General features: G+C 38.0%; 1 protein-coding gene across 1 annotated transcript in view; it reads left to right on the top strand.

Moving 5' to 3' along the window:
* The first annotated feature begins 9,980 nt into the window (after positions 1-9,980).
* Positions 9,981-20,117, top strand: part of lrig2 (leucine-rich repeats and immunoglobulin-like domains 2) — an 83,707-nt gene continuing 73,570 nt past the window's right edge. Inside the window, exon 1 of the mRNA XM_073030558.1 lies at positions 9,981-10,181. Within this exon, the coding sequence (XP_072886659.1) occupies positions 9,991-10,181 (191 nt within the window). The 5' untranslated portion in view covers positions 9,981-9,990. The remainder of the gene's footprint in view (positions 10,182-20,117) is intronic.

The following is a 20,117-nucleotide window of genomic DNA, read 5'->3' as shown; positions in this document are numbered from 1 at the left end:
AGGTCACTACCATAAAGGGGAGAGGACATGGCAGTCCACACACTAAGATTTCTGTCTCCAACCATCAGGCAGGAGGTACAAAAGACTTAAGACCCACATCACCAGGTTCAAGATCAGCTACTTCCCTTAAACTATTTGGTTCCTGAACCAACCTGCATACCCCTATTCACCACCTCAGTATGCCAATATTTTGACCACTTTGCACTACAACAGATTTTTTTATTATCTAATATTATTCTTCTTTTAAAACTTGTGTATAATTTAATTTAATAATAATAGACTAACACTACCTAGGACAGAAGGAGGAAGAGGAATAACAGTCATAAAAAATTTACACAACAGTCTGATTAAACTTCTAAGGATATACTTGCATCAAAGAAAACAGGATTCAGCCTTTTATGTGAGTAAATACAATTCTGATAAGAAATACCATCACTAAACTTAAATGAAAGCATAACCCAGAAAATTGAAGAAGTTATCACTATTGAAGAGAAAGTTAACCAGCGGAAGAGCATGACCCTCCATGGATGACAGCATCATGATTTGAGCATTCAAGATGCTGTCAAGGAAGTGTCAAACGCCTGGCTCAGAGCTGGAAACCTCTTTGCAGATACAGAGGGGTTTCTTGTGATACAGGACCAGATGGTTAACACAAAAAAAAAGATCAAAAACACGTAACTAAAGGCCAACAAATTCAAGACAATAAATGCAGAAAATGCCAAGAGAAACAAGAATCAATCTAGCACTTTGCACAATTCTGCAGCAGTTTAACTCAATCCAATGAACCAAAACCTTGCTTTAAATACAAACTCATAAAAGACACCATACCTTACTATAAATATAAGCCTGATCCAGTTTTATAGAGTACCACAAGTTATTTTATGTCTGATTTATTAATACAGATAAGACAATCTATGATTACCATCTAAATATAATTTTACAGGATGAACAAACAGGAACGACTAATTTAATAGATATAGCCATTTCAAATGCACAAAACATACAGAAATCAATGTGAAAAACACCAGAAATATGCTGAATTAAAAGAGGAAATTGAAAGACTTTGTAACATGAACAGTGGCTGCTTCAGCCTCCCCATGTTAAACAAAATCATGCACAGGCATTCTCCATTAAGATCCCAGCAACATGGGTTCCTGGATCCTGGAAGACCCACCAATAGCCAACCACTTAGGAGACCATCATACTTGACGTGATTGATGGCACTGCTACTATTGTGGCACAACTCATCTTTAGAGTTGGGGCATTGCTTGGGATTATTTGTGGAATATTGCTTGCTGTAGGAACAGGGATACAGCCTGTCATTCAAGGCAGGACATTGCCTACAATAAGAGGTGAGGCACTGTTTGACTTTAGAAATGAGACAAGCTTCATTGAATTTAATTTAATTTGTAATTCATTACACTAGTTTTTTATAACAACTGAGATACTGTTCACCAATAGGAATGGGACATACTCACTAATAGAGCTAGTATCGTGTAGATGGCATGGCCAAGAAAGCACACCAAAGCCTTCACTTAAGAAGGCTAAGGAGATACAATATGACCTCAATAACCCTTACCATTTGTTACTGGTGTACCATAGAATTTATTCTATCTGGATACATCACAACTTAGCATGAATTGCCCCACTGAAGACTCTCTCTTCTCCCACCCCCCCCCCCCACCACCAATTGGGAAGAAGATACAAAAACTTAATCACCTGTACCACCAGACTCAAGGATAACTTCTAAACTACTGTTATCAGAGTTTTGAACTGACCTCTCACACATATAAAAATGAACCCTTGATCTCCTGTTCTCTGAATCTACCTCAACATGGCTCTGTATATGTCTACCTGCACTGCACTTTGTCTGTAATTTCATTCTGCACATTTTTCTCTTTTTTCCACCTAGATGTGTCAATGCATGGAATGATCTGTCTGGATCACATGCAAACAAAAAGTTTTCAGTGTATCTCGGTACATATGACGATAATAAACAAATCTACCAATCTATTGCTCAACTTTCAATTAAAGACAGTCATCACTAAGGCTGAGGTAGTTTCAACATTCTGTTAATTGTCCTGGCATCCTGGCCAACGTATTTTCACTGAACCAACATTACAAAATCATCACCGGACCAATAATTTAATTTTTGTTGGCCTCGTTGTGCACAAATTGGTTTCTCTTTTCACCTGTATTGCAATCATGATTACATGTCAGAAGTTTGTTAAAAGGTGTGATGTGACTTCAGAGCTCCTGGGGTTGTAGAAGACATGCAAATACAAATGATCCCTCTCTGATTTTTGTGCTTCTTTTAAGAAAAGGATATTAAGCAACACAGGCTTCCAAAGTTTTGACAGAAGGAGGTTGAGCTTAATCCTAAAGTCTTTCTTCAAAAATCAAAAAAATCAAAAGCCTGGAATTATAGAGTTGGTTGTAATTAGTGTTTAAAATTTTCTCCATTAATCTTGGAGATATATGATTAAGCATAGTTAATGCAATGTCAATACAGTATCTTTTATAACCTTAGGACATCCCAAAATGAATTTCAACCAATCACTTTAGTGCTTCACACTGTTATTAAGTGGGAATGGTTGATTTCAATGTATGCAGCAAGACTTGCCAAAGAGCAAGTCAAGAGAATATTTCCATGACGACATGAGACTGCAGATGCTGGAATCTGGAGAACAAGCAAAAAGCAAACAGCTGGAGGATCTCAGAGGATGGGGCAGCTTCTGATGAATGGACTCAAAGCAAACATTGACTATATCCCTCCTCAAATGCTTGGCAGACTGTTCCTTTTGATATTTTACTTATTTTGTTGGAGGAATTAATATTAGTCAAATATCAGAGGATTTCTAGCTCTTCTTTAGATGGTTACTGTACATATGGTGACTCCCTATCCCTGTTTGAATTGGTCAATTACCAGCATAATAGAGTCTTGGTACAGGGGCAAATGTGAGGCAAATGCAGCTTGAAAACAGTTCATTCGATGCACTTCTGGGATGAAGAGGTCGAGCAATGAGGAAATATTCAGTATGTGATTTCAACATTGCTCAGAAGAAAGAAGGGGTCCACAATGATTGTTGCATGGGATTGATAGAACAGATGCAGAGAGATTGCTTCCCATTGTCGTGGACCTAGAATACAGGGGCAAAGGTTTGCAATATGGGGTTATCCACATATGATGGACGTCCGGAAGAATGTTTCCCTCAAAGGATTGTGGACATTTGGAATTCTTTACCCCTCAGAGTAGTGGAGGCAGAGTCAATGAAAATATTCAAAATACTCAGGGATACCCACATTTGATTATACAGCGCTTTGACCACTTTGCATTACAATGGACTTTATATTTTGTTTGTTTAATTATATTCTTTCGTACAAAACTGTATTATATATATAATTTAAGTTTTACTTGTGGATGTTGCATATCTGATGTTACGTGCCTGTGATGCTACTGCATTAGATCTTTTCCTTTCTCCTGTGCAAATGACAATAGTCTTGACTTGCAACTTTCAACTTTTAAGGGTTATGTGAAGCATACAGGTGGGGCTGGAGTCAATGCAGATCACCTATGATCTTTCTGAATGACAAATCTGCCTCAAGGGGTGAAAAAACTTAGTCCTGTTTCTGTTTCATAGATACGGCGAGACATAAGCGTGACACTTTTCCAAGCAATAACACCTCTAATGTGGAAGAGTATAACCACTGTGGCTTGACGGTGAGTAACAATATTATCATAAGTGTTAATTCTGACCACACAAGAAATAAGAATGTTTCCAATGAGCAAAGCAATAGACCCACATAATAAACTATATTATAATTATATTTTATCCCTCCGTTCATTAAGAATGTTACATTTCTCACAGGTAATTTTGTTGTTTTTACAAACTTAATTTTAAATCACCCTTTAATACTATACCCATAATTTTGTATTTATTGCAAATTATTTCATGCAAAAAATAGCCTTTCAGTTGTTCTAATGAGTTCATTGATCTGTGCCTTGTTGATTTTCCTTCCAATGCCAACTGTCCTCTCAAGAGGTATAAAACTGCTTTCCTCAAACAATACTGTCCATTAGCTTGGCCACCAGCACCATGATTAGTAATATGTAATAATCACCATGTTCGGGCAGGTGATCACAATAATAACAGTGGTTGGTGGACAATGTACCCTTTTTTTTTACAGTTATGCAGACCAACCATTGCTCTTAGCAGGAAATTCTTACACAGCCTGAAAGCTGCTCAAACTTTAATTTTTTTGTTATATGCATACCCTGAAAATTGAAAAATTAGGTAACTTTGAATTTATTTATTAATTGAAAGATATAATGAAATAGAGTGCAAGAAAGAAAATTTTTCATGTTTCATAAGCTTTTAATCTTCGACGGTGTCAGAGTTAATCAAGCCAGAGGTTTATTAACAATGAGCTAGCATTAAAAGTTACGGGGAGAAGGCTGGAGAGTGGGTCTGAAGAGGGGAAAGAAAAATCAGCCATGATCGAATGGTGGAGCAGCCTCGATGGGCCAAATGGCCTATATCTGCTCCTATGTCTTAGAGTCTTATGGACTTCCTTCTGTTTTTATCGTTACAATTTGTAACAGTGTTGTAACTTGAAATACTGACAATGTAAATACAGTACATTGAAGTTCTAAAATGTTTCAAAATAAAGGCTGTGGTACATCTATTATTTAGAAATTTAGGGATTATATTCATAACACATAATTAATTACAGGGTATTTCACAATTATATTAACATAGATTTCAAAATTATATTTGCGTAATTTCAAAATTATATTAATATTGTATGAAAGAAAGTTTCAGCTGTGCTTGGGAACATTTCAGTGACTGCACAGCTAATGCACTTGCCCAGCTTCAAGGGAACAATGGTGGTGACCATATAAATTGTAACCTTCCTTGCATTTGTGAAGAAAATAGTAATGCAGAAGGTTACATATGTACAGTATGTTTCTTTCATTATTGGAATTAGAGTCATAGTTACATTTCTATTTACAGAATTTTGCATCCGTTTTAAATATTCTAACAAGTGCCTAAATGAGGCCAAAATTATGACTGCCTTTCTTTTTCAAATCCGCTCCTTCCCATGTTTTTATATCCCTTAATTCCCTTAGCATGTAAAAATCAATTAAACGCAATTTTTAATTCTGCTCAGTGACTCAACATTCACTACACCAGGATGGAGAACACCAAAGATACAGAGTACATCGAGTGAAGAAATTTCTCCTCATCTCAGTCCAAAATAGATATCCTTATTTCTGGACTACCTAACCAGGTGAAACAGAATTTAACTTAATAAACTATCTTAGGAATGATTGATTTTGAGCAATTATCAGAACTGTATAGGGAATATTGTAAGAATCTTTTCAATTTCTCATCAGAGGATAACCCAAGAATCATCCTGGAAAGCCTTTATTACATCTCTTCAAGGCATTTAGTTAGGGAGAACAAAACTGTGTTAAGCTCTTCAGAAGTAATCTCGACAAAGAACAATACAATTGGTCTATAAAATTGCAGCCATATTCCATCAATCTCAAATATCAACTTCATTTCTCTTTTCATAAGACATGTTGAGTATTTCTAATTTTTTTTTGTTTTTATTCCAATATGTTCCAATATGTTCAAAAAAACATGGTAGTTTTTTTTATATGCAAACGAGAGACAGGCAGTAGTTAGGACTGAAATTAAGAGAAATGTCTTTGCCCAAAGGTTGTTGAACTTTTGGAATTCTCTACCCTGGAAGGCCTGTTGAAGCTTGGTTGATAAAGCCATTAAAAATCTGGGTCGGTAGATTTTTGGATGCTAGCATCAAGAGATGTTGCGATAAGGCAGTAAGATGGTGTTTAAAACAGAAGATCACCTATGATTTTGTGGTGAACCACATGTAGATGTAACAAATGATTAAGAGGTCATATGGTATATTAGCTTGCATTTCCACAAGGTTTAATAAAAGAAGTCCTATTTTAATGATATAAGGCCTGAGTGAGATCATATCCAGAATATTGTGTACACCTTTGGTTCTTGTTACCTAAGAAAATAAGTTGATGCCATTGAGAAAGTGTTGAGAAGCTAAATGAAAGCAAAAGTACACGGTGATATACCTATCTCGAGAAATCTTTATTATAATGTGGATTTTATATTACTTAGTTGTTATTCTTTATTCGCTCACTCCTTTTCCCCCCACCAAAATGAGAATATATATATATATATACGTATGTAATGAGTGTGTATGTGTGTGTGTGTGTGTGTGTGTGTGTGTGTGTGTGTGTGTGTGTGTGTATGTATCTATATATATATAGGAGGAGTACACAGGGAAATCTTTTCTGTGTAATGGATTTATTCACTGACTTTTATGAATACTGCATTGGGGGCCCTCAACTCACGAGTAGGAAGGGGTTATCCCCCACAGCTAGACATTTCCTCTAGCTCAACGCAGGTCATCTACTAGTGACCTCAGCCTTGGAATCACATGTACATTGCCATTTTTGTTATTATCTGCGTTTCTTGGTTCGTATTTGTTCAGGGAGTAGACCGATTAAGTTTTATTCTAATTTCAATGGGACATTGACAGATAAATACAGATGGCTAAGGACAAGGTAAAATCCATTTCTTTTAATGTCAATGGGCTATTAAATCCAATCAAACATAAGAGAATTTTATCCAATTTGGAACAATTTGATTCATACTGGGAAAAATGTTTTAACTAAATAGTGCCTCATAGGCGTGACTTTATTCTCACAAATCAATGAATCTGTTGTAAAAACAAAAGATCACTCCCTACTTGTACATAGTTCTTCACTTTTGCTTGTTTTTTCTCTCCACTCTTTTCTATAAGTGTGTACCTCAGATAAATACTTTGTGGAGATTTGTGATCTATATAATTATATGATATATATGTACAATGTCTGAAACACATCTTATGGAAATGTTTGTTTGATGATGAACTTCAATAAAAAAAATTACAAAAAAAAAGAGAAAGTGCAACATTTATTCTCTAGACAGGTTCCATGGATGGTAGAGTGCCTAGGAGGAGCTACTGATCAAATATGGACTGCTTTCTTTAGTTTAGTAGAATCAGATCTTCTTGAAACTTAAAGACCTTGCAGATTACCGTAGATGCTGGGAAAATACTTCCTTTGGCAAAAGGAATGTAGGATCTGTGGTGCGGGGGAGGGGGATACCATTTAAGACGGGATATTTAAGACAGACATGAGGAGAAATGTTTTGATTCAGAAGGTAGTGTATGTTTGGAATTCTTTTTGCCAAAATGCTGAGGAATCTGTCATTGTGTTCATTCAAAGCAGGGTCATCGGCATTCTGATGTAGAGAAGTCAAAATGTTCACTATCCACGAAAGAGCTCAGAATAGACTATCTGTTTCAGGAGTGGTGTCAAACAACTTGACCTGCCTTACGTAACTGACTGAGAGTAACTGGGGCCTCGATAATGTGGTTGTTAGCTTGATAGAGGACACTGATGCTGGCTCACTTACACTGCTAGTCAAGTGGGAACATTTTCTGCAGATAATGATGGTAATGTTTTTTTTTCAGTGGTTTGGGATGCTTTCAATAGGTAGTCCAGGTCTCAAAAACATGCAGTGGGCAGGGCACAGTAGGTCGTGATTTTGGTGGCAAGTCCGAAGTCTTAATTCTCAAGTACTGTTTTCTTCAGACAATCAAACATTGTGATGACATATTAAAGACAATGACAAATTCCATCATTGATATCTACACTTTACAGCAGCTCTCAAGGTATGGGAGATGGTCCACATTTTCTAGGGTCATGCTGTCACGAAGGCCAATATGTTGCAACAGGACCAGGTTGGTGGAAGACATTAATCTGCAGATGCTGAGTGTGAGACCTTCCTATATTCTTCAGTAAACAAATTGATAATTCCTTGGAGCTTGGCTGCCAGGTGTGTACAAATGAAAGTATTGTCTGCATCCTGTTTAACTACTGTGTAATTGGCATAGATTGAATAGTTAGTTGCTCATTAGTTGTAAAAATTAGATCCACTCCCACAGGAAGTTTGATGGAAGTGAGGTGGAACATTTTGGCATGGAAGATTGAGGAAAGTGTTGGGGCAATTTGACCTTTGCTGAAGTTGGTCTTGCTCACCAGGTGACAAGAGAAGTGCTAGGAACAGCACGAGCCATGATAATCAATCTCATCAATGCTTTTGACTCCATCAGTTGTGAAAGACTGTAGAACATCCTTCTTACATTTAGCTGTACATGGAAACTCATCTCCATGTTGTTGCTCTTTAGCATGTAAACTTGTGAAAAAGGTAGAAAATTGAGAAAGGAAGTGAGTTTGTAAATATTGAGATAATATACTTTTTAAGGCACTTTACCAGCTCATTGCATGGCATGATGTGTCTGGTTGGCACGCAAAACAAAATCTTTTCACTGTATCTTGTTACCTGTGACAATAATCTGTTTATAAAGGAATTTTAATTACAATTTTTAAAATCAAACATCTTTACTCGGGGTAAGTGGGAAATAATCCATTTGCAGTCAATGCCCAGTGTTATGGATAAGTCAAAGCTCAGGGATGTGTGCTTAGCCCACCGCTCTCCTTTTTCCATACCCATGACTGTGTGGCTAGATTTAGCTCAAATGCCATCTATGAATTTGTTGATGATACCAACACTGTTGGCAGAATCTCAGATGGTGATGAGAGGGCATAGAGAAGTGAGATAAACCAGCTAGTAGAGTGGTGTCACAGCAAAAACTTTGCATTCAACGTCAGTGAAACCAAAGAGCTGATTGTGGACTTCAGGAAGGGAAGACGAGGGAACATGAACCAACCCTAACAGAGGGATCAGAAGTGGAGAGAGTGAGCAATTTCAAATTCCTGGGTGTCAAGATCTCTGATGATCTAACCTGGTCCCAACATATCGATAAAGAAGGCAAGACAGAGGCTATATTTTTTAGGAGTTTGAGGAGATTTGGTTTGTCACCGAAAACACTAGAAAACTTCTATTGATACACTGTGGAGAGTATTCTGACAGGCTATATCACTGTTTGTTATGGGGGGGGGGGTTGCTACTGCACAGGATCGAAAGAAGCTACGGAAAGTTGTAAAATTAGTCAATTCCATCATGGGTACTAGTCTCCATAATATCCAAGCCATCTTCAAGGAGCGGTGCCTCAGAAAGGTGGCGTCCATTATTAAGGACCCCCACCACCCAGGACATGCCTCCTTCTCATTGTTACCGTCAGGGAGAATTTACAGAAGCCCGAAGGCAACACTCAGCAATTCAGGAACATCTTCTTCCCCTCTGTCATTAGAGTCCTAAATGGACATTAAACCCATAAACAACACCTCACTTTTTAATATATTATTTCAGTTTTTGCAACTATTTTTAATTTAACTATTTAATATACATATATATATATACTTACTGTAATTGACTTATTTAGTTATTTTCTCTATATTATCAAGTACTGTATTGTACTGCTGCTAAGTTAACGAAATTTCACGACATATGCCGATGATATTAAACCCGATTCTGATATTCAAGCGCGTCCTTCACCTTTAAGAGAATGTGGCCCATATGTGATTGACATAATCGTTCGCCAATCGAAAATAAGGAAGTTTCAGGGACGGGGTATTAAGTGGAAGGTTCTCCAGCACAGTCTGGAGGTAGCATTTGATTGACGTTGAAGGAGACCAGTAATGATCCTGGATGCTTCCCGGGACTGTCGAATGGCGGCGGGCTGGAGGCGGGACCGCAGTTGGAAGTGGGAGGGGGTCAGGCCAGTGGCGGGTGCTGAGAATGGGCGCTTTGTGTAGGTGGGGAGCCGTGCGGTTGCGAGTGTCCCAGCTGCGCTGATCGAGATTCGAGGGCACCGACTGGCAGAGCCGCTTGTCAGCGTAACGCTGCGTCCCGGTGGTCTCCAGCTTCTGTCTGTTGTATTGTGTGGGGTTGAGGGGGAGGGGTGGGGGGAATTGTTTTGTCGCCTTCGACCATGGGATTTAAGATGGCGCCTGGGCCTTGGCCTGGCCTCCGGATCGCCTTACGGCTGCTCTGCGCCTCTCTGCTCCTGGTGCGGACTTCAGCGTGCCCCCCGCAATGCTCTTGCGCCGATGGCCTGGTGGACTGCAGCAGGCGGCGGGCGACTGAGATTCCTCAGCACCTTCCAGCGTGGGTCACGCAACTGTGAGTACGGGCATGGGTGTGAGAGCTTGCTTGTTTGTTTTCTCGGGGGTACTGGGGGAAATGTGGTGATATTAACTGGCGTCCGTTTTGTTTTTGCTCAAAGAAGTAAAGTAGTGCGACAGAAGGGCTCGTTATATCCAACATTTTGTATTGCCTCAAAGTACAAACCCGCGCACTAGGGATCTAGCGAGTCCTGAGATTATATTTGTATTTTGCAAGCGCTTCAAACAAGTGGCATCCCAAAATGATTGTACATCTACACTTCGAATAGTTCGTTCCATTTGTATTAAAAAAAAGCAAGTGGCATCCCAAAATGATTGTACATCTACACTTCGAATAGTTCGTTCCATTTGTATTACACTTGACGCAATCTACTTAGCAAACCACTTTTTCGGTAGTTTGTGGAGAAACACCAAGGAATGGGACTCGCAAAGTTATTAAACACTGAAGCCTTAAATCCTGTAAGAAGAAAGTGCATTCTTACGAAATCTGTTTAATATGCTGCTGTTGGCACAATTGTCTGAAAATTCTTTCTTTATTGTCTAGCTGTAGATTCTACAATAAATAATTTATCCTGAAAAGCAAAGAGAAAAAGCAGATGTTGGGAGAGTAAATCAGAAAATTCACAGCAGCATCAACGGGAGAGAAATTAGTTAAAATTTCAGACCCTTCTGTTTCTCTTCCCATCATTAGCCTGGCCTAATTAGTATTTCTAGCATTTTCTGTTTTTGTATTACATTATTCCCCAGCTGGCAATGGTTACGCTGCATTTCAGTACTTCCAAGTTTACGATCAACTCATCAGTAGTGGGTCTCTGAACACATCATGATATTTTTACTGTTAAAATCTTAGACTAATACACCATGGAATCAAGTCCTTCAGCCCAACTTGTAAGTCCTCCCTGCAGTCCCAGTTGTCAGCAATCAGCCCATAACCTTTCGAACCCCTGCCTTCCATGCATCTATTCAAATACCTTTTAAAAGTTGCAATTGTATCTATCTCATCCACTCTCTTTGGCAGCTTATTTCAGGTACTCACTGCTGTCTGTGTAAGAAAGTTACCTCTCAGGTGATTCTTGAATATCTTTCCCTCTTATCCTGTATTTGTGCCCTCTGGTTTTGGACCACTCCCCCAAACCCAAGGGAAAAGGCTTATCCATACCATCTCATGATTTTACACGCTTCTGAGGTCACCCCTCATTCTCTGCATTCCAAGGAATAAAGATCCAGTGTTGCTAACATCTCCCCCTAACGCAGACCCTCGAGTCCAGGTAGCATCCTTGGAAATCTCTTCTACCCTCTCTCCATCTTGACAGTGACTTTCCTGTGCACAAGATGATGACAAGTTGTTTCTGATTGTGAAGATTTGAAACGCGTTGACTGTGATAATAGTTGAAGGAGTCTCGGTAACTTTCAGTGGGCAAAAGGTGTCTTGACAAAAATGAAAGCTGTAGAGCTATGGAATAAGATCAAGAAGGGAATCCTTGTTTAAACAATGCCAAATGGCTGTCCTTTCTGTCTTGTATGATGAACAGATTTGTTCTTTTTGATCTGTAAGCTTTAGCAGTAGGTGTCAAATTGCCTTTCTGTACCTGGAAATTGTGTGAAAATGGCTGACTTGATTATTTCTGGATACTTCGTTTCATACCTAATAGCAGTTTTCTAATTGAAGTGGTTTGAAATTTCATTTTCTGTATTTACCTCTCATTCTGTATGAAATCATTTTGTCCCTATATAGTTGGTCATATCATATGAAGTATTTCATATTGTATGATTAAAGTTTAAAGATCCTGTGTAAACAATTGTTGCAACCAATTTGCATATTAAGGGAAGAAGATGAAAGGCTTTAAGTTAGTAGTGTTGTCCTGGAGTTATCAATAGCTTGTGTATGATTCCATTGTGTAGCAGTTGTAGAACAAAAGCTGGCTATTCAGTGCAAACAGGTATACAAACTGTTTATCTGTAACCCACTTGTTCCCTTCTCTCCTATATACTCATCTAGTCTCCTTTTAAACAATTTAACTACTGTTGGTAGCAAGTTGCACATTTCACTTTCCTTTGGATAAAATTCAGAATTCTCTGTTGGTTTCATGGTGTGTTGATGGCCTTCTGATTTCAGTGTATTATTTCCAGCAACAAGTTAAGCAAGGGGATCATTTCTGATCGAGAAATTAAAAGTTTAGGCACTGAGCATAAACTGTAAGAAAACTGTACATTAGAACGTTGACTAGTTCAATATGCTCGTTCTGTTTATTAACCACTTTATTGCTGATGCTGCTGAGTCATAATAGCCTGAGTTTCTTGGTTCAGATTTCTCGTGAGTTAGCTGAAGCATGGCAGTTAGTTTTGGTATTTCTGGTTGAAGTGGGTGTGAATACTATTAGTTTCTTGATTGTGCTAATAATGTCGAATGATGCTTGCTGATTCTCTGAAGGATGTTCAGCAGGCAGAAGTACTTGCAGGCTGACCAGTTTTCATTCAATTAAATCTGTGGAAGAAATTTATATTTTTGGAGGAGTATGTTGAATGTCTTGTGTGTTGAGTATTTGACTTGATAAAGGATCTTTTTTTAATTGGAGGTGAAGCTGCAAAATTTGTGGGTGGGTGTTTTTTTTAAAAAAAAAACTTGCTCTTTTTCACTAACCAGAAATTGCTAAGGCCGTTTGTAAAACCTCTGGTTTATGATTGGTTAACTTGATGTGGTGTAAAGATGGGATGACTTTAATCTATATGCCACAGATTGTCAATGGAGTTACTCAGGCTTTTTTAAAAAAATGCTTTCAATCAATTGTTTCATAACCCAATGAAATACTTTTGAAGGTATAGTCCCTGTTGTAAGGTAGTAAATCATATCGGGCCATATATACACCACAATCTATCATATTACCATCGCCTCAGCAGGCAATCCCATGGGATTGAGATTGGGGTGGAATGAGTCTGCTGACAGATGGGCAGGAATAACTGCTGCAACAGAAAGATGAGTAGTTTGAGAGGTGATTCTCCTCTGCCATTTATATAGAGCTTTTGTGATCCTAACAAATAATCTTGTTTCTCAATACTATCCCAAATACCACTTCACTTTCAGTCACAGGTTCCTGGGAGTTGATGGAGATGTTGCACTATTTAAAGGAAGTTTTGAGCAAACCCTGAATCTTTTTCTCTGAATACCTGGCAATCTCCACTATGTATGAACCTAAATTAGTGTCTGTTTAAGGGTGTTTGAGGTTGGCATGTGAGTGAGGTGACCTGGTTGATGGATCATTGATAGTATTGAGCTAATGATCATTAATAGAATTGAGCTTTAGGCAGAAACATTGAAGTTTACTGTAGTACTTATGGGGCCTAAATTGTTAAGACCATCACAGAAAACAATGATGGAATATTGTTTTCAAGCAGCTAAATTTAAGAACGAGGAATTGCATTCAGTTGAAGGAAATAATTCTGGAAGAGGTAACTATACAAGAGGGAGATGCTTGTGCTGATGCTACAGATGCCTCTGACAATAAGCAAGGTTTTTAAGTCTCCTTAGGAAAGTTTAGAAAGTAGAACACTGTTCCTGATTTCTAAAGGCAGGATGGTTTAAACAAGTCTTGTGTGTGGCTCGACCTTGCAACACAAAATCAGCTGGGAGAAAACATCAACAACAAATGATTTTTAAAATCCACATCTAAAAATCTGGTGAAAAGTTGATATTTGTATAATGTTGATTTTGTTTAATATCTAAAATTGTTTGATTTTTGATTGTCACAGAAGTGTCCTGCAACTTAATTTTTCATGTACAATCTGAATTTTGTTTGTAAGTAAAGAGTTAAGAATTTCTTTGATGTATAGGCATCTTGTATTGCATTTATAAAGTCATTATCTCATTTATAGTGGGGGATAGTAAGGAATGTAGTGGCACCTCTATTGAATTTCTTTTTGAGGTCGAAACAAAGTTAAGTAATGTCGAGCAACGTGTGTGTGCTAAGTAATGTCATATTTCATTGATATTATTAAGATTAGAAGACAATTGCTGAAAAGGATGACCATATGCCACACTTAGATTAAGGAAATTAAGGAACAACACCTTGTATTTCATTTGTGTAGCCTCCAACCTGATGGCATGAACATCGATTTCTCAAGCTTACAGTAATGCCTCCCCCCTTCACTATTTCCCATCCCTTTGTTCCTCTTGTGTTATCTCCTTGCCCAGCCATCGCCTCTTTCTGGTGCTCCTTTCTCCCCCTCCTTTTTTTTCCTTTCTTCCATGGCCTTCTGTCTCTTCCCCTTGCTCTTTATCCCTCCCCCTCCAAGTTTCACCTATTGCCTGGCGTTTCTCTCTCCCCTCCCCCACCTTTCAAATCTGCTTCTCAGCTTTTTTTTCCTCCAGTCCTGCCAAAGGGTTTCGGCCCGAAACATTAACTGTACATTTTTCCATAGATGCTGCCTGGCCTGCTGAGTCCCTCCAGCATTTTGTGTGTGCTGACCATATGCATGGTGTAGCTTTCTCACATCCTCTTTATAACATCCTGATGTTTTCAAACCATATCTTGGTTAAACCTTTTCACTAATTTTCACCTCCATCATTCCAAAAATGTCTTAATATTCACATTTTGCCTTCCTGTCCCTTTCAGGATCACACATTGCACTCCCACTAACTGCATTACATTGACCAAATAATTCCTTTTGTAATGCAAGTTAAAATGTATTAATTATCTGGAGCACCATGAGGGAAAAAGAACTGAGCATTCCTAAAACTTCATAAACGTTCCATATTTGGTCCCTTTTGATTCATTTCCAGGTTTATTTTAACTTTATGGGGGGGCTATGGCCAAGGGTTGCAGAGAAAGTAAATAATCTAGAGGATCAGCCCTGATGGAATCTTGAGCAGGGTCCAACAGACATTAAGCCAACACAATTAATTTCAAAGATTAATTGTGATGCAAATATGATGCAATATTCTGCTCTTGTCATTTTATACTGTTTAAATAGAATTTAAAATCGAGAAACAGTACTTAGCCCAGTAGTTTTGTGCTCTTCACTAGTGCTTCCACTACCTGATTCAACGCACACCATCAGTGTTCTTTTTATTTTCTTGTTTACATTTATATCTAGCTCTGGGATCCATGGACCCATCAATTAATGGTAGTTGTTCATGGCTTAAAAAAGATTGGGAACCCCTGATCTAGCTTATTTAATGCATCAGAGCATATTCAGCTGAATTACAAATTCCACTTTCTATACAAGTTATTATGTTGCTATCTTTAAAAACCGTAGCGTTGGCCAACCGCATGATTGTAAATATATTCCCTGTATTTACCTGGATTGTGACCCTTGGAAAAAGGAGCCCTAGACTCTTAATAGTTGTACTGTGCTAGTAGGTAATATGACAGACACATACAACCTTAAGTGTAATCTAACCACAGTGTTATAAAAGTTAGCATAATGCCCTATTATTTTAATTCTGTCCTAAGTTTGAACTTGGTCATCCTGTTAAAGAAGGCACTGGTGGCAGCAAGGAAAACAGCTGAATACTTATCAATCACACTTTTTCTGGTAAACGATCACTGCAAACGGTAGCCTGTAACTTCCGTGTCAGAGTTGAGATTTTGAACCGCCTGTATAACCTGTCATTTTTGCATCGTGAACTGAAGTCTCGAAGGTGCAGGATGGTTGGGGTGTGGGGTGTATGGGCCGAGTGGAGGCAGTGGGTCTGGGCTGGAGCGTGGGGAATGAGCCGATGTATGGCTGTTGCTGGCAAAGCAGATCCTGAATCCAAGGGCGAGGAAAAACCCAAATTTTGATCAATTCGAGCGTCGGGCTGAATTGGAAAGGTTGGGTATGGGCCGAATCAACCCGAGAGCGTATCGCAGTGGCTGGGCCCGGTCAGAAGCAAGTATTGATTTTGGCCTTGGACGATTTAAGCGATAGTTCAGATTAAAAAGATCAAGGTTTGGACCAGTTCAGCTCGCTGTTCAACGAGGTTTACTCTTTTCTGTGCTGAACTGAGGCTGTGGCCTGCAATAAATGGGCTCCTGAATTTGCTACAGTGATGCCTGGCTTTGTATCTGTGACTCGTTTTCTTGAACTTCAGTTCTAAATGCTAATTGCTTACTTTTATTGTTTGCACAATTTTGTTTTTTTTTTGTCTCTGCACACTGGGTGTTTGGTCTTTTTTAAATGGGTTCTATTGGGTTTCTTTGTATACAGTATGCATCTTCTTTGACCTGATTTTTAAGTTGAAATACCCAAGTTTGACTGGCCTGTCTTCGTATTCCTGAAGCCAGTGGTCAGCTTATCACTAATACTCAAATGTGACCTTTATTTCTTAGTCAAAATATTACTCGATGACAGAACTGGAAGTATAATCTGACTGTAGCATTAAAGCGTCTTCATTGCCTTAATTGTTCTAATGCAATTTATTTCACAGAAGTGCTGCTTTTTCCTATCTGGTACTTGCTGTCATTGGTGATATTTTATACACTATAGATTACTTTGGCCTATTCAGTACAAATATTTAGAAGCAGCATTGCTTGTAAATGGGAGCTGCGTCCATCATGTTCATCAAGCCTTTATAGTTAGCAAGACAGAATTCTTTTTTAGTTCATAAAGCTAAAAGGGAGTTATCAGCCTTTTGCACTATTTAGTCTCTTAGTTGAGAATTCAAAAATGGCATTCTGTTTTATAAAGGGATTATTAAGTAGCATTTGATGATATTTTTGCGCAGAATGCCTTGATTCAGTAAAAATATGATTTGTTTAAAATAGATCTGGCTAATTCCAAGGGAAGAATAGTTAATTAGTTTGATATGCAGGTAACAGCCAGGCAGACATACTTTATTGATCCCGAGGGAAATTGGGTTTCATTACAGCCGCACCAACCAAGAATAGTGAAGAAATACAGCAATATAAAACCGTAAATAATTAAATAATAAGTTAATCATGCCAAGTGGAAGTAAGTCCAGGACCAGCCTATTGGCACAGGGTGTCTGACACTCCGAGGGAGGAGTTGTAAAGTTTGATGGCCACAGGTAGGAATGACTTCCTATGACACTCAGTGTTACTTCTCGGTGGAATGAGTCTCTGGCTGAATGTACTCCTGTGCCTAACCAGTACATTATGGAGTGGACGGGAGTCATTGTCCAAGATGGCATGCAACTTTGACAGCATCCTCTTTTCAGACACCACCGTCAGAGAGTAACACTTGAGAATATGGTGTTTTTATTAATTCAGTAAAATCAGTCCAAGAAATTTGGTATCATTTTATATGCTGCTAGTGTATGCAACAATTGGGAGTTTGTGTAGTGCTTTTATATAGCAGCAAGTCCCTTGCATCTGTGTAATTGTCCTTCTGTCAACTCAATTTCAGCATGCAAGCAGTGAATTTACTGATGACCGTTTGCAATTTATTTCTAATCAGCTGATTGCTTGGGTTTTTTTTGCAACAAGATGTTGTTCGTGAAGTACAGTGATGATAAATATGTTAGGTTCAGCTTTTATCAAGAAAGTGATCACCCTTGGTGGCATCCTGTCATTGATGGTGCTCCATCTGTTGTACAAGCAAGAATATTGGTGAGCGGAATGCTCTTTTTGGAAAAAATTGCTCAACAATCAGTTTGGAGTACATTATTTCATCAGAACCAAAGCTTAGATGTGCATAGTGCCCATTCAAATGCACTTATGTCCAGTACAGTGACACCTAAAGGCATAATGCAAATCCTTTAATGTGTACCCATCAACCTTATTTTTTTTGGACTGTATTGCTACTTGAGTTACCAAAGTAGCAGAATGAAAAATGAAAATTTTGATATTTTTTAAATTCATTAGACTTGCCCGCCCTTCCTTAGAATGTGTTTTCACCATACAGCAAGTTAGAATATTTCATTCCTTTAGTTTCACTCATTCATACATCTCCTACTTCCTGCACTTCATTACAAATGGCCATGTTTTCAAATGCCTATTCCCTTGTCTCTGGGATTCCACCCATAGATATGTCATCTCCACCTTAAGGCATTTTAAGGCCAACCACACTAAGCAAACTCAGTGATTCCTTTTATCTTATGTGACTATCAAAATTTTCTAGTCATGTTTCTGTAAAGTGTCAGTTTTTGAACAATAAAAGGCATTGTGCAAGTACAAAATGTTTCATTTAGCAATATTCTTCTCAGACAAGGTACGTTATCATTCATCTTTGTATATAAAATGTCTGTATTATAAAGAACCAGCCTTGCTAGCTATCCTAAGATTGCCCTATTCAGCAATTCAATATCATTTTTCTTCAGAATCAGTTTGGTTTCAGCTGACCATTGGGAAGCACATGGTTTTCAACGTTTAACAAACATTAACTGTTGTTTGCTTTTTCCCTAAGTTAATCTGCACAAGCTTAATTTTTTTATGAGAAAAGGTTGCATAAGCTGATATTGTGTTACTGGAATTTGGTTAATTAAATGATGATCTGAGTCAAAGTATTAAATGGAACTAAAATTATACAGTGCTAACAATTCAGTTATTTGTAAGTCTTGAAGTATTAGGAAGTATTTCTACATTTGAAAAGTGCATTGGAAGTGTGGAGCTCTCTTGTGCAAATATAAAGTGATGTTTGGTTGCAGGGAAATCATTGGGGAAATGCAATTGCTCAGAGACCAGCATAGACTGGGGGGGGGGGGGGAATAGCCACCTTTTGTTTTGTAAGGAAATATGGAATTATGTAGTCATTTGTTGGGATCATGTTTATGATAAGCAGAAGTGCCAAGAATTACTGAAATTGGGTTTTTGATCAATCATATCTAACTTTTCATGGAAAATGCTCAAAAGAGCAAAATAGTCAAACTTACTAACATAGTATTGTGCACAAGGTTTAGTATAACCAAAGATCATCTAAATATGTAATTAGTTACATTACTAAATGCTGGGTGCCAGTTCTGGTAAGAGTAATATTGGTTTACAGCAAAACTGAGCGAGAATTTGAAATTAGTTTTTAAAATGTAGAGCTATAGCCACAAGTGTCAGATTTTTATAAAATCTCAGTTGGATATACGTTGACCTTTAGAGTAGGAAGCCACATTAACGTGCTCAGATAAGTTCTGCACTAACTTTGTCGGATCTTTACTGCTTATTCTTATTGGGAATCTTTTGCAGCAATCTGTGAGTGATAAACATAAGGCTTGTGACTGAATTTTACTTGCATTTATGCATTTCAAAACAATCACAAAGAATTGCAACTTCCATATCTATTTAGATACAGCATGGTAACGGGCCCTTCCTGCCTAACAAGCCTGTGTCATTCATGTGAACAATTAACCTACCAACCTATATGTCTTTAGAATGTGAGAAGAAACTGGAGTACCCAGAGGAAACGCACCTGGTTACAGGGAGAATATGTGGCGGAAAATTAACCCCAGTCACTGGCGTCGGAAAGTGATATGCTAATGCTCCTGACATAAATTTATTGGGGGTGACTGAACAGATTCTGAGAGGACTGTGTTTTACTTTTTGCATTGAAACAGTAATGGTTACTTTTTTTTTAAAAAGTATATCATATGCTTAATGATATATATGGTCCTAAGATCCCCTTGGACAGTACTTGTCTAATAACTGAAAGCAACAAGTACTGTCATTCATTAAGTGAGTAATTTATCAAACATGAAGTTTCTGAAAGAAAAAATGAATTTATAATACCACAAACTCTTTGATTTGATGGTTCCAGAAATGTCTGAGCAATGTTTAGTATTAACAAACTGTATCATGATGTGTAATGTAAATGTTGGTACTTTGCATCTGATAATCTGCATTTGATGCAAATGTTTCTTGGATCACATAGCAGTTTGAATTCCCTGAAATTATGACAGCTATCTGATGTATCAACAATAGCTGACTGTGCATTGTTTTCTTATCTTGTATATAAAAATCCACAGATTAGTTTGTGTTCCAGTAGTTGTAAATTTCCTTTATAGTAGCTT

This window comes from Hemitrygon akajei, chromosome 27, assembly GCF_048418815.1.
Source record: "Hemitrygon akajei chromosome 27, sHemAka1.3, whole genome shotgun sequence".
Taxonomy (NCBI): Eukaryota; Metazoa; Chordata; class Chondrichthyes; order Myliobatiformes; family Dasyatidae; genus Hemitrygon; species Hemitrygon akajei.
The sequence above is the reverse complement of the archived record's forward strand: the minus strand, read 5'-3'. Positions and strand labels throughout refer to the sequence as shown.